This window comes from Drosophila navojoa, chromosome 5, assembly GCF_054131105.1.
Source record: "Drosophila navojoa isolate 15081-1374.11 chromosome 5, UAZ_NAV_1.0, whole genome shotgun sequence".
Classification (NCBI taxonomy): Eukaryota; Metazoa; Arthropoda; class Insecta; order Diptera; family Drosophilidae; genus Drosophila; species Drosophila navojoa.
In genome coordinates, this window is record NC_142893.1 from 4,302,626 (window position 1) to 4,315,720 (window position 13,095).

The following is a 13,095-nucleotide window of genomic DNA, read 5'->3' on the forward strand; positions in this document are numbered from 1 at the left end:
TTTAGCAACTCAATTGTTGCAGTTAGCCAAAGTTGCCTTAACAATTGCCACACACACACACACACACACACACACACACATGCTCTCACACACACACACACACCCACACTAACACACAGCTTGCATTTGGCATGGCATATTGCTCGCTTCCTGCCTAGCTGTTGGCGTCTTTTGGTCTTTGGCTCTGTTGCAGCTGCATTTGCCACGCCTACCAAATTGCTCAAGCCATTAAGCACGCTGCACACACATACAATTCGACTCACACACATCTTCACACATACATTCAAACGCACTGCACTTGATGCTCGGCCATTAATTTTTGTTGTTGTTGTTTGCTTATTTGCTTTTGGGGCAACGTGAGATTTTGTTGGCTTGAGTTTCCTTCGAATGCGTATTTATTATTTTGCTCCTCGTCCAAGGCGTTTCACAGCGCTCGGCGCTCAGAGGAAAAGACAACTTGATCACAGCATGGAAAATGTTCAACTGACCGAAGCGCGAGCCTGCTGCCACGCTTAGCCAAACGCTGTGGCAGCAGCAGCAGCAGCAGCAGCAGAAGCAGCAGCAGCAGCAGCGAGCAGCAGAGGCCGTGGCAGCAAACGTTGGCTTTATCAGTTCGTCGTGCTCGTGCGGAGGCGCCACCTCGTATAAGCTCGTTTAGCTCGGGTTTCGGCTTCATTTCCTTTTTTCCTTTTTTTGTTCATCGTTCATTTTTGTTTGGCTTTTTCGCTCGTGCTCGGCTTTTCACTCGTTCGCCTCGCTGTGGCAAGCAACATGTTGGACTCTGGCGCAGCATCCTTGGGTGTTGCCTCGACACAAGCCACAGCGATACGCTCAATGCGTGGCGTCACGTGTTGCACGCTTGGAGTGAAATTTTATGGGCAGAGCTTTCACTCAATGCGCTGCCAGCTTGCATTTGTTTATACGCTCGCTGCTAATGTGACGACTGGCCACGCCCGCCGCCCTGCACACCCGGCCGCAGCCACGCATAACGGAAATTATGCATACATGTGTATGTTGATGATACGTCGAGCTGCTTCGATATGGTTATTGGATATGGCTGAAGGAATCATTATTCAGAAAATTTCTTCGATATTTTGCCTCTTTTATTTTTTTTTTTTTACCTTTGCTGCCGTAAGTTTTTCATCAAGCATTTGGTTATCGAAGAGAGAAACGCTATGTGTGTGTGTGTGTATGTGTGTATGGTATCCCGGTGTTAGTTGAAACTTTTTGGATATACATATGTAGCTGCTCTCAGGTGCATTCACACATGAGCGCCTGCCCTAGCTGCATAAGCTCGGAAATTAGAGTAATGCACACACACACAGCGAGGGCGGGAGGCGTGTCAGCCAGACTTGAGACACGGTAAATGCAATTATAAAGCGCTCACAGGCAAAAGGAAAAATACTTTGTACGGTTTTTCTTTTTTCCTGTTTTTTGGTAATAAGCACTCGGCAATTTGTTAAATGAAATAAGTCACAGAACTGCAGCTAGAATTCTAGCCCACACGCCACGCCCCCTTGCCAACTGAAACGGTTATAAAGTCTAGTTTGGTAAAGGAATGAGCCTACGGCAGTGTAAGAGAGAGAGTTTGACTATATTTATGTATTTGATGCTCATAATTCGTTCACTTTGTGCATTTTATTAATAAAGTTTGCCAACTGGAAAAAGTCCGAGTTCGCTTGTCTGCCGCACGAAGAACAAGATATAAATACAGATTTATATAAGTATATGTATGTGTATGTGTGTAGAGTATATTAGCTGTATAAGTATGTACATGCTGCATATGCAGATTGGTATTTAACTCAAAGTTTTTTGGTTACTTTTAAGCTGCGGTTCGAGCACATAAAAAAACTTGTTCTTAGGTTAAAACTTTTTTATTTTCTTTCTCACGTTCGCCCTCGTCTCTCTCTCTCTCGCCGTCCCACACCTTTGCTAATATTTAAAGTTTGGACCATCTTTTAAATTGTTGCTTATTGAAACATTTTGCTTCATTGATTATTTTATGTCTTTTACCACTCAAATTTTATATCAGTTTTCTTAACTTTCTGTTTAAAAACTTTGCCCAACAGTTAACAGAATCTTGGCTAAAAACTTTATGCGAAATTGTAATATTTATTGAAGTTCAATTGAATGTTAAGTTCAGTGCTGTAACGTTACAGAGAAAGGTAGAAAACTTAACATAGATATGAACTGTTAAGCAATGCATATTTATATACTCGTACATCAATGCAAATCAGCTTAACAGAAGTAAGCAATAATGAAAGGCTTAACATAACATAACACTGTTAGGCCATAATATGAGTAGCTTAACAGAATAAAGCATTAACGAATGATGGCTTATCATAACATAGAACTGTTAGGCCATAATATAATTGGAAGAGTTGCCAAGGTTAGGTTACGCATTTAAAACTCTACTCAGCGGCATTACGAATGTTGGCATATGTTAACTCTGTTAACTTCATAGCTTAGATTTAAAGACACCTAAAAACCCTTAGAATCTTTTATAAATATGCAGTAAATTTTATTTAAACACTTGAGCTCCCAAACAACTAAAACTATTCAATCGAAATGTCATTTCAGTAATCCTTTTACAGCCGCTTAACAACCAATTAACACTCAGTTCTTATCTTGGTCACCGCCATTCTGGCCATCTTGGGGTGGTGGACCATGTCCGTGTCCCTGTCCCTGTCCATGGCCCTGTCCCTGTCCCTGGCCCTGTTGACCGTGCTGTCCGGCATTTTGTTTAAGAAAGCCAGAGTTCATAATCTGGCCAAAATGCTTGGACGGCATTTGTGGCATCTGCGGCATTTGCGGCATCGTAGCCTATAAAACGGAAGCAAAACTAATTTTATGGAACACACAATTTCAATTTTCTAGCCGCCCACTCACCAAAGCAACGGCCAGCATCAGAAAGAAAACAGCGAATAATGCGAACTGCTTCATTTTGGTTTTGATTTGATTTTGTTACTGATTTCTCACAGCATTCGCATTGCCTTTTTATACACCTGTTTCGCACACCTGATTTATCTCCGGAGAACAATCAGCGTGAGCACATTTTGTTCATACTAATTGATTTGAAATTTCGCTTTTAATTACCAAATAGCACGTCAGCTGCACAAAGCGCATAATCTGTGTGGCCCGGGCCACAAAGCAATTAATTTATAGACAAACGTGAAATCGCAATAATTATTTCCGAGTGCAACATTTAATAATAATCTTTCAAAGTCAAAGTCTGAATAGGAGATGAAAATTGCATATGAAAGAACTATGGAAACAATTATAGAGTAAGCCATTCAAAAGCGAAAAATAATTTACTTTATTTACTCTGTGACAAATCAACGAGATATAGTTTATAGAAATAATTGCCCTTTGCAAATAAACAAATTATTTGTACAAATCTGAAAATCTACTTTGAGAATTGTTTTAGAATTTTTCGAGGGTAGTCTAAGATATTTACAAAAATATTAGCATTTTTTTATTATTAATTTATTATTTATTTTAATTTTTCTTTAAACCAATTTATAAGATTTCTTATATTTATGCTCACATTTTTTGGTTGTTTTTATGATTTAGCCAAACAAAAAATTTTTTTAATAAAATAAAATAATATGCGCATTTGTTTTTAACAAACTAAGGTTTTATTATTATTTTTTTATTGTTTATTTTTTATTATTTTCACTTTTTATAACTTTTCTATTTATAATTCAAGCATTTTATTTGTTAACAATCAAATATTATTTTTTTTTTTTTCACATCAAACTTCTGTCATCTCATTTTTATTTAGCTCCACTTTTGCCTTCTTCTGTTATTTGTCAAGAATGTTTGTTTAGAAAAAGGAAAACAAAGTGAAAATGCAAAACTTGTTATATTTTTCCAACAGTAAATAATTTTTTTTTTTTGCATAATTTTTAGAGCGACAAGCTCATAAATTTGTGCTAACAACCCATAAGGGAAGGAAAAAACAAGCCAGACACACTCACACACATGAACGCACACACACGCACACGCACACAAAATACACAATTTATGAGTCATAAATTGTGGGAATACAAATATTAGTTCTAAAATTGTGCTGCAACTATACGATATATATATACGATATATACGACATCTTTCTTAAAGGCGCGCTCTGACATTTACGGTCCACTTGCATTGAATTGGCGGGGGCGGGGCGGGGCTGCTGCCTATGCTGCCACCTGACATTTGCCACAAATGTCACCTGCGGCTGTTTCGTGGCAATTTCGCTTAGGCGCCACAGTGCCACAAAATACCTTCAATTTGAGATTAAATTTTCTTCGCTTTTTTTTCTATTTGCTGGCAAAACAAACAATTTTCTAGTTTGCGATTGGCAACAAAAGGTAGCGCGACAGCGACATGTGCCACGCCCACATGGACCACAACTAGGCAGACACACACACACACGCACGCACACTGAGACAGCCATCCCTTCCACTCCACGTGGCAAACATGTGTGTGTGTGTGTGTGTGTGTTGGGCTTTTTCTTTTAAGGTAATAAATTTTCCTTTTTCGCTTAGAAATATGAATATTGAATATATGCCTAGAGTCGACCGTTCGCATAATAAACCGCAGGGCAATGCCAGCCAATGAAATGGTAACAACGGGGCGACTGAAAGCCGCTGAGCGTAAAACTACTAAAAAACAACTACCTCATTTGAAATTCCTAGGTGAGAGAAACCGCAGGAGCACGTGTTTGCTGCACTGAGAGAAACTAATTGGGCAGTTCTTGTAGAGAATCAGCCAACAAAATACCTGATATATAATAAAATAGATTCAAGTCTAGTTAATATTTGGTGGCAGAAACTTGACAGTTATTGAATAAATAATATATAAGAAATAAGCCAAAATTAATTTTTAATATATATTTTTATCATTTAATTAATTTATAATACTTATGTATTTTGTTTTATTTAGTAAAAAAAATATAGGCTATTTTGTTAATTTAAAAATATAAAAAATATATCAAAAATTAAATTAATTTTTAATATTTACAATTTATAATGATTTGATTTCATTATTATTATTATCATACTTTATTTATATTATAAATGAAATATGAATTTTTAAAATTTATCTTTTTTTATTATTATTGTTATATTTCAAATTCAATTTTTAATTTTTAAAATTTACCATTATTTATTATTATTTTATTATTATAATTATATATATAATTACTATTTATAATTATATTATAAATGCAATAAATTATTATTTTTAACTTTTGAAATGTATCATTATTTATTATTAATTTTATATTTTATTTTAATTTAAATTAATATAAAATAATGATTTATAATATTTTACATTAAAATCTTACATTCAATTTATTTATTATTTCAATCCTTATTTATTATTTCCTTTTAATGTAAGCCAGCTTCTGTCTGTAATCGCCTCAGCTTGTACTACACAAATATTAACTATTGCAATATATAATTTCATAAACTGCTTAGAATTTGTCTGCCTTCGCTCAGTGTATTTGTGTGTGAATAGTTGTTGTGTGGCCTGCAGCCCTCATGTAAGGCCACTGTACATACTGAATGAGATGCGATGAGAGCAGAGTCGGAGTCTGGGCCTGAGTCTGAGCTGCGTTCAGATGCTAGATGAGAGGCACTAATGAAGTTTCGGTCGGTTTGTCCTTTTAAGGACTCCGGCTTGCCAGCCTCATTGTTTGACTTAGCCACGCCACGCCCCCGCCGCTCGCCCCACCACCTGCCAGATCTTCCCTTTATCAACCTACAAGTCAGAGAGCTCATAATGTTTGCACAGTCAGCTGTGTGCACTGTGTGTATGTATGTGTGTGTGTGTGTGTGCGGGCCTGGCATTTGCCTGCTCTGCTGCCTGCTCTATTTATTTATGTTTATAATAGGATTTTTATCAAAACTTTTCTGCTTCTTGCTTTATTCGTTTTACGCTTTTCATTTTTGTTTTGTTTCTCGCTCGATTCCATTTTGGTAATGAGCATTTAAAAAAGACAACAGCGACTAGCAACAGCTGACCCGCAGCTGCTCTGGCGTTTGTCTTTTGACACGCCCCAAATGTCCCTCTGCCTCCCTCGGCCACCCCCTCTCCACTCCCTTCACACAATCACTCGAGGAATGGGAGAGCCAGCGAATGCCCGCAGAAACGTGCAGCCAGTCCAACTTTTCCTTTTTTTTTTTGGTTATTCACATTCACACCAGAGCTCAAAGTTTTTATGTTTTACACTCATTTTACCACACTTAATATAATGCTGGAGCTCTGGCCACGCTATCGAAAAACCAGGCAACTAAATAATTACCAAATATTTGTGCACGTTTATTATGCTCGCTCGCATAGTGCACAAAGAGAGTATATTGGTTTTATGGAGAAATTTCTGGTTGCTACAGGGAAACTGTCTATGCTTGTGTGTCCTATATATGTTTATGTGAAATGAACAGAATAGGAGATATAATCACAGTCATGCTTAGTTCTTTAAGAATCGAAGACTATATCTAGATAAATGGCAAAAATATTGATCCATAAATATATTAGATTCATATATTAAATTCAACATATTCTTCAACTTTTAAGCTAGAACAGGAAACTGTGAACTCCTTTCGGAAACAGACTAACAATTATAAGATCTAAGAAAAACTTGCTTCTAATATCTCAAGACGACTCGATTCTGCCTTCTGGACCTTGACTAATCAAAAGAAAATCTCTTTTTACTTATAAATGAAAGCCTGAGCGAGTATTAAGTATTCAGTTCAACCCGATTCCAACTAATGTGCTTTGTTCCAGTTTTTTTTTTTTTTTTCTGAAGCGCATCCATCTCATTATGGTTTGACAGCCTGTCGGCACCGCCTCTGGCGCTGGCTAAACACTCATTAGCCATGGCCGTCCATTGCGACTGTCTGCACTGATTATAGACATTCGAGAGTAGAGACAAACATTTCTCACTAAATTCACTGCTTAAATATGCCTAATTTGATTTGGCATTTCCCGTTTTTCCGGGCGCTTTGCGCTCAGGCACTTTGCCAAAAGAGCAGCCGCAATTAAAAGTCAGCCGCAAAGGCAACCAAAACCAATTGCAGAGCATTCAAACGCTATGAGCTCGAAAGTCACGAACCTCAAGGACCAAATGGCAATGAAGATTACATTTATATACATATATATGTATGTGTATAAAGAGCGGATGCTGCACGCAAGCCACAAACTGGGATGAACTTAAAGGAACGGACATCCCAAAGCCACTCAGACACTTTAAAAAGCAACTAGTTCAAATAATGAACGAACTGTGAAGCGAATTTTAATTAAAGCTAGAGCAAAAGGAGATGTAGAGAAAAAAAATGATGTTAAACATTTAAATACAAAATTTAATTTATGAAAATTGCATAGAAAGGTGATAACTGAAGGGAAGAGAAAAGAGAGAAAAGAGAGAGAGAGAGAGAAAGAATGAACTAGTTAAATGAGCTCCAGTACATTAAAATCCAAGCTTAAAGTATAAGTCATATAACACTCGAGCTTTTCGTTAGAAAATCTTCCATAGCCTGATGAAAATCGCATAGAAAGGTCATTGCAGACATAAGACTAATTGAGAAACTGAAACGTGAGCACACTACAGTGCCTAATTAAGAGAGCTAATCAAGCAGCGCTCTAAATTAGATATTCGCTCTGACAGATATTATAAATGGAGCTCGTGAGAACCGCATAGAGGGGCAGGAGAAGCAATTTCAAAGGCATTTTCAATGAATTAATGTTTGTCTCATTATAAAATGTAAATAACTAAAATGACAGCTACGAACAATCGAAAAAAGGGGTTAAGCTGTGGCCTAACTGACGAGTTTTAATGACGAATATGAGCCTAAACGTAGACGAATACATACAAACACAACACTCACACACACACACACATACCTAGATAGAGATGGAAGAGTTTTGTTCTGGCTGGCAAATAATGACAAGTTTTCAAAGCCTCATTAATCATGAAAAGTTCATAAGGACTTAATCCATGCCAGAGCCAAAAACAGAACTAAGTAATCCCAACAGCTGGGTAGCACACACACACACACGCACATAGTTGAGCTGTCGATATTTGTTTTTCGTTTGGCTTTGGCAACAAATTAAGAGTAAAACTGACGAAAAGCTGCGTCTCTTGGCTTGGCCTACAGGATATAAACTTGCAAAAATTATACACAGCATGACTTTTTATTTACTTCCACATATATACATACATATATATATACCTAGTACATATCTACATGCTATTTGTCTTCTTCTTTTTGCTGTTGTTTGTGCACAAAAATTATGCTGCTCATATTTGTTTGGAATGCTTTGGCTGTTGGTGCTGCTAACCGCAGCCCAGGGCATTTTCGGCTGGGCACTGTGACACACACACACACACAGAGCTGCGCGTACACCCACATAGGCTAGGACATTCTCTTTGTGGCGTTGTGTCTCCTGCAATGTTTGGCTTTGGCTTTCAGCTCTGGCCACGACTTCGTTCAAGTCATGCAGATTGCGAGGCGAAGGCAAGCTGACTCGTTTTGCTAGTATTGTTTGCTGCCACGCCCCCCCATCACCACCACCACGAGGGCAGCCCACACCCTGCAGCTGAGCCCGCTCACTTGCAAATACAGTAAATATTTTTAATTCTTTGCCAGCGCCAAGGGCCAATGGCAATGGCAATGCGTTTGCTACTACAACAACAACAACAACAATAACAATATGAAAGAGTGGCAGGATGGCGCCGGCATTTCAGCTTTTAAGCTAAAGCTATGAAAATAATTTGGTCCTGAAATACTTGCGGCTTTGGCCGGGCAATCGGAATGCCTTTTGTGGTCCAAGCAACAACAACAACAGCAACAAAACCAAAATAGAAGTAAAGGACACCGCTTGACGAGAGAGCGTGTTGATTAAGCCAGGCACAGGACGAAAGACAGCACAGAATTTGAAGCAGCACGGGGCACATTGTTCAGCCACACAAAGTGCCGCTGCAAGTGGATAATAGCCGAGCGGAACTATGTGCATTTGTTTTATGCGCTCAAGTAAATGAAACAACAACAAAATGCGAAACAGCCAGACGCGTTGCCCAACCATCAGTAAAAAGCAAAGGAAGAAGAAGAAGATGAGCGAAAAATGAAAATAAAAAAAAACTGACAACTCGCGCAAGCCGCGGGCCAAGCAGCCCCAACGAAAATATGGTGGACGGAAATTGTGTGTGCACTGTGAAAACTTTGCCACGCCCACACCAGCAGCAGCAGGAGCTGGAGCAGGAGCAGCCACGGGCTTTGCTCAAGTCAAGCGCTGGCGTTGTCATCAGCTTCTCAGCATTTCGCAGCTGGGTTCTTTGCATTTTTGAGTACCCCACACGCACACACACACACACACCAGCACACACTCGAACACACACACACACACACACACCTATACCCATTTAGCAGCCGCGTTGCTTTGTGCCGGCAGTCGCTTTGTCCGCTGCCGCTGATTCAACTTAAGAAATGCATAACTGCATTTTACATTTAGCAAGCAGCACAATGCACCACCAGCAGCACCGCCCGCACCACCAGCGCCACCAGCACCACCAACGTGCGCCATTTTGCCTAAAGAGCGCTCGTGCGTGCAGCTGTATGTGTATCTGTGTGTGTGTGTGTGTGTGTGTGTGCTTGAAGACTGGGCCAAACCCTGGGGGGCAAACACACAAATTAGTTTTAACCAGGCATTGTCACGCTGTGGTGCACCCCATTGTGGCTACCGTGGTTGCCGATTAAGTGCGGCTTGCAGACTTCTATGCCGCAGTCCGCCCATTCGCTCTATGCACTGCCACGCCCTGTTGACATTGCGCCACACCTATAACGCGTTTCTTTCACTTATCACCAGCAGCAGCAGCAGCAGCAGCAGCCGCTGCACTTGCATTTTTGACTCCATTTTCTAATCAACTTTTTTCTCATTACGTTTCGTCGAGGCGCTAGCGAAATTGATCAACACTGGCCGAGAGCGCTTTTTACCGATAAGCTAAATTGGTATGAAAAACTGCTCTACTTTTACTGTTGATTTAGTGTCAAATGGCATGGGGTTTATCTTGTGAAATGTGACACCATTTCTGGCGTTTATCAACACTAAAAGTGACACTTGAGTAGCTGAAATCGTTTTGCGATTTTCCATTCCATTTCTGTTTGTCTAAAGCAAATTTTATTTGGGTACTTAAAATCTATAAATGCTTGGCTATATTTTTGGCCATTTAAAGCTATTTTCATAAAGCTTTCTATTTCTATGGGGTGTCTCTGTCTAGCTTCATCAACACTGGTGAGCTATGTTTGGCTATTCCACAGTTTTTTATTTATATTTAAAGTTTTATACGCAAAGCAGTTTGAGCTGTGATATTCGTTCCATTATATTAGATATTATTTTAAGAACTTTTTTCCGTAAATAGAAAAATATTTAGTAAATAAATTGTATAAAAATTACGATAAGCACACAGTAATAAAGCATCTAAATAAATCCAACCAAGTCAATTTTTAGACAATTTCTTTCATGCATTTTAATACTATCTATGAATATTAAGCGAAAGTAAGCAAAAACTAAAACAGCATTTCGAATAACCTAGAACTCTTCAAAGTAAAGAATTATAAGATATATATTTTTATCTCTTTGCCTGCTTCCCTGAATAAATACCAACTATAAAATATTCAATACTTTCCATTAAAACCATTCAATGCCATTTATTAAAGACAATGTCACAAAGGAATATATATTATAGAATATTATTTCAGCCATATAGAAGCAATAACACTCGAGACAAAATATCTAAAAAATGGAATTAAATTTCAGCCAAATTTCATTTTACCTATATTTCTTTTTTAAAACATATAATAAAATAAAATATTTAAACCAGAAAAAAAATAAACCAAAAGTGGATTAAAATGTCAAACAAAACTGTGTACAGAGAAACCATTCAGAGCTTAAATTGTGTGAGTCAGTGAATTATAATTTATGATTGATGCTGGATAGCTCACTGACAGCTCTAAGAGTCAGGCGGTGAAGGAGCGGGGGAGAGGGAGCTCTGGGCGTCAGGGGAGACTCCAAACATGCCCCAAACAACAACTGACAGCAACAATGCGAATTCAAAAAGCAACCAAAATATCGAACAACACGCAAATCTATGCCAAACACAGACACACACACACACACACAGACACACTGACAGCTCCCATGTGCGTGTGTGTGTGTGAGTGAGTGTGTTTGAAATGCAACATGTGATACGATGTCCTAGTTCCGTTGCTATTACTGTGCTGTTATGCAACACAATGGCACACATCAACGCATGTAAGCGTAAGCAGCGGCCATTGAGTTGGAGTGAAAGCTCAACAACAACAATAGCAACAACAATTGAGTGAAAGCTCGCGCTGAAAGCTCAGGCTAAGGCCAAAAGGGAAAAGCTCAGTAAGCAGCATAACATAAATGTAAACATTTTAACAGTTGTTCATATAACAGTATAACAGCTTTTTATCCTTAACAATATAACAGTTCTATAACACCTGGTTCTAGTTTTCGATAATGTGACAAGCTTTTGCATTGAAAACACACTATATATAATCCATTCATATAACAGTTACTAACATTCATATTTTGATATAACAGTTATTAACTGTAAAACATAACTAACATTCGTATTTTGACAGTTCCAGCAAAAGTTTAAAATTAATATGCAAACAACTGCCAGACAAATCTCTTACTGGAACAGCAAAACTTGATTTATCAAATACATGTATATATAGAAATGAGTCTGTCTTGATGTGCTGTACTTACATTTCGTTAGGGATTCTAAAATTGAAATATAACGAAACAAAATACAATACACACGGCATTAGATATGTCATAGAGTTAGTATAAGACCGACTTTCGGTTAGGTTTAACAGGTTTATTGCAGAGTTTGATGATATATGTTAAGAGTAAGCGAGCTCCATTGAAGCCCAAGTGAAATATTTATGCATATGTACAATGCTTGACATGACGTAGCACAACAGTGGGGATATCTCGCGTTTATCGAAATGTATAATATATAATATGTATCTAAATTTATATATATATATATATATATAAAATTTGTATAATATGCCTAAAACTTGTTCCATTAGATTTGCATTGCTTAAGACTAGAGGACTGCTTGGCAGGCATGGATCATATTCAAAGGGATTAGAGACTCGGTGAAAAGCATTTGGTATTCCATTATAATATTGAGAAACTATACAGATATTTGTAGAGCTAGCACTCACCCATATCATCTATAATGGGTGCCATTCGCAAGGTAACGCCGATTAGCATTAGGCACATCAGCAACAAAAGGCAGGCAGTCGCAATGATTGTCCAGCGTGCGCGCTGTGAGAGATCATGTGGATCGATCACCTGTAAGGGGAATGCAATGTACTACAGTTATAAATCTGGCTATATATGTGTGTTACTTACCTTAACAACTTCATTATCCAAATCCTGCACGAGAATTTTGGGTTTTTTATGACGATGACGTTTTTTGTGACGATGTCTGAAATGGAAAATTGATAGAAAGGCGTTAGAGAACTCGCAAGACATACAAAGAGAATAAGGAAGAGAGAAAGAGAGAGAGAGAGAGGGAGATACAAAAGCAGCGGGGAGAACAGAAAAAAGAGAGAATAAGGCAATAGGAGAAGATAAGCACGTAAGGAAAAGCAAATGAGAAAGAAATTAGAAGTAAAGCTTAAGTAGGATAAAAGCTCTTAAACAATACATAATAAACAAAAATAATAAAATGTCTCATGTAATGAATAATTTCTTTAAAATATAATGTACAATATACATATATCCTTGCACAAGCCCTACTCCTGTTTTAAGCATAAGTAAACATATAAGGTATAAGGTATTTACACCAGATAATGAATTCTGGTTAATGACATTATAGGAGAGTATCGTCTATAACAGCATCGAGCTAAATCAATTACTCAACACCCACACACACACCCCCATCACATCCTTCCACGCTCACTAAACACACTTGCCTTCCTCTCTGCACCCCCTCCCACCCAGCTGGCATATCATCTCAGCAGCAACAACAACAGCAACAGGAGCCGCTTAAACATATTTGCT

At 38.2% G+C, this 13,095-nt stretch overlaps 4 protein-coding genes across 17 annotated transcripts in view; 1 reads left to right on the forward strand and 3 right to left on the reverse strand.

Annotated features, from left to right (window-relative positions):
- LOC108653982 (uncharacterized) overlaps positions 1-2,183 on the reverse strand; it is a 64,522-nt gene extending 62,339 nt beyond the window's left edge. For 5 of the 7 annotated variants that reach the window (XM_089261835.1, XM_089261837.1, XM_089261836.1 and 2 more), the window contains exon 1: positions 282-481. The gene's annotated coding sequence lies outside the window, so the exon portion shown is untranslated. The other 2 variants (XM_089261834.1, XM_089261831.1) reach the window with 2 other exon arrangements.
- The window catches only part of LOC108653967 (uncharacterized), a 100,677-nt gene that overhangs the window by 62,339 nt on the left and 25,243 nt on the right, over positions 1-13,095 (reverse strand). For 7 of the 8 annotated variants that reach the window (XM_089261843.1, XM_089261841.1, XM_089261842.1 and 4 more), the window contains 3 exons: positions 12,442-12,517; positions 12,252-12,381; positions 11,785-11,799 (listed from right to left, as the gene is read on the reverse strand). In XM_089261843.1, the coding sequence (XP_089117969.1) occupies positions 11,785-11,799; positions 12,252-12,381; positions 12,442-12,517 (221 nt within the window). The remainder of the gene's footprint in view (positions 1-11,784; positions 11,800-12,251; positions 12,382-12,441; positions 12,518-13,095) is intronic. The other variant, XM_089261845.1, reaches the window with a different exon arrangement.
- Positions 1-13,095, forward strand: part of LOC108654236 (uncharacterized) — a 125,383-nt gene that overhangs the window by 5,615 nt on the left and 106,673 nt on the right. The gene's annotated exons all lie outside the window — the stretch shown is intronic.
- LOC108653981 (uncharacterized) lies at positions 2,500-3,020 on the reverse strand. The gene is made up of 2 exons (XM_018104956.3): positions 2,890-3,020; positions 2,500-2,823 (listed from the first exon to the last, which is right to left on the reverse strand). The coding sequence occupies exons 1-2, from the start codon at positions 2,941-2,943 to the stop codon at positions 2,617-2,619; spliced, it is 261 nt and encodes an 86-aa protein (XP_017960445.1). The 5' UTR covers positions 2,944-3,020; the 3' UTR covers positions 2,500-2,616.

Coding starts and splice junctions, on each gene's coding strand:
- LOC108653981 (XM_018104956.3), bottom strand. CDS start 2,943: ATGAAGCAGTTCGCATTATTCGCTGTTTTCTTTCTGATGCTGGCCGTT. Junction 2,824..2,889: donor TGATGCTGGCCGTTGCTTTG/GTGAGTGGGCGG, acceptor TCCGTTTTATAG/GCTACGATGCCGCAAATGCC.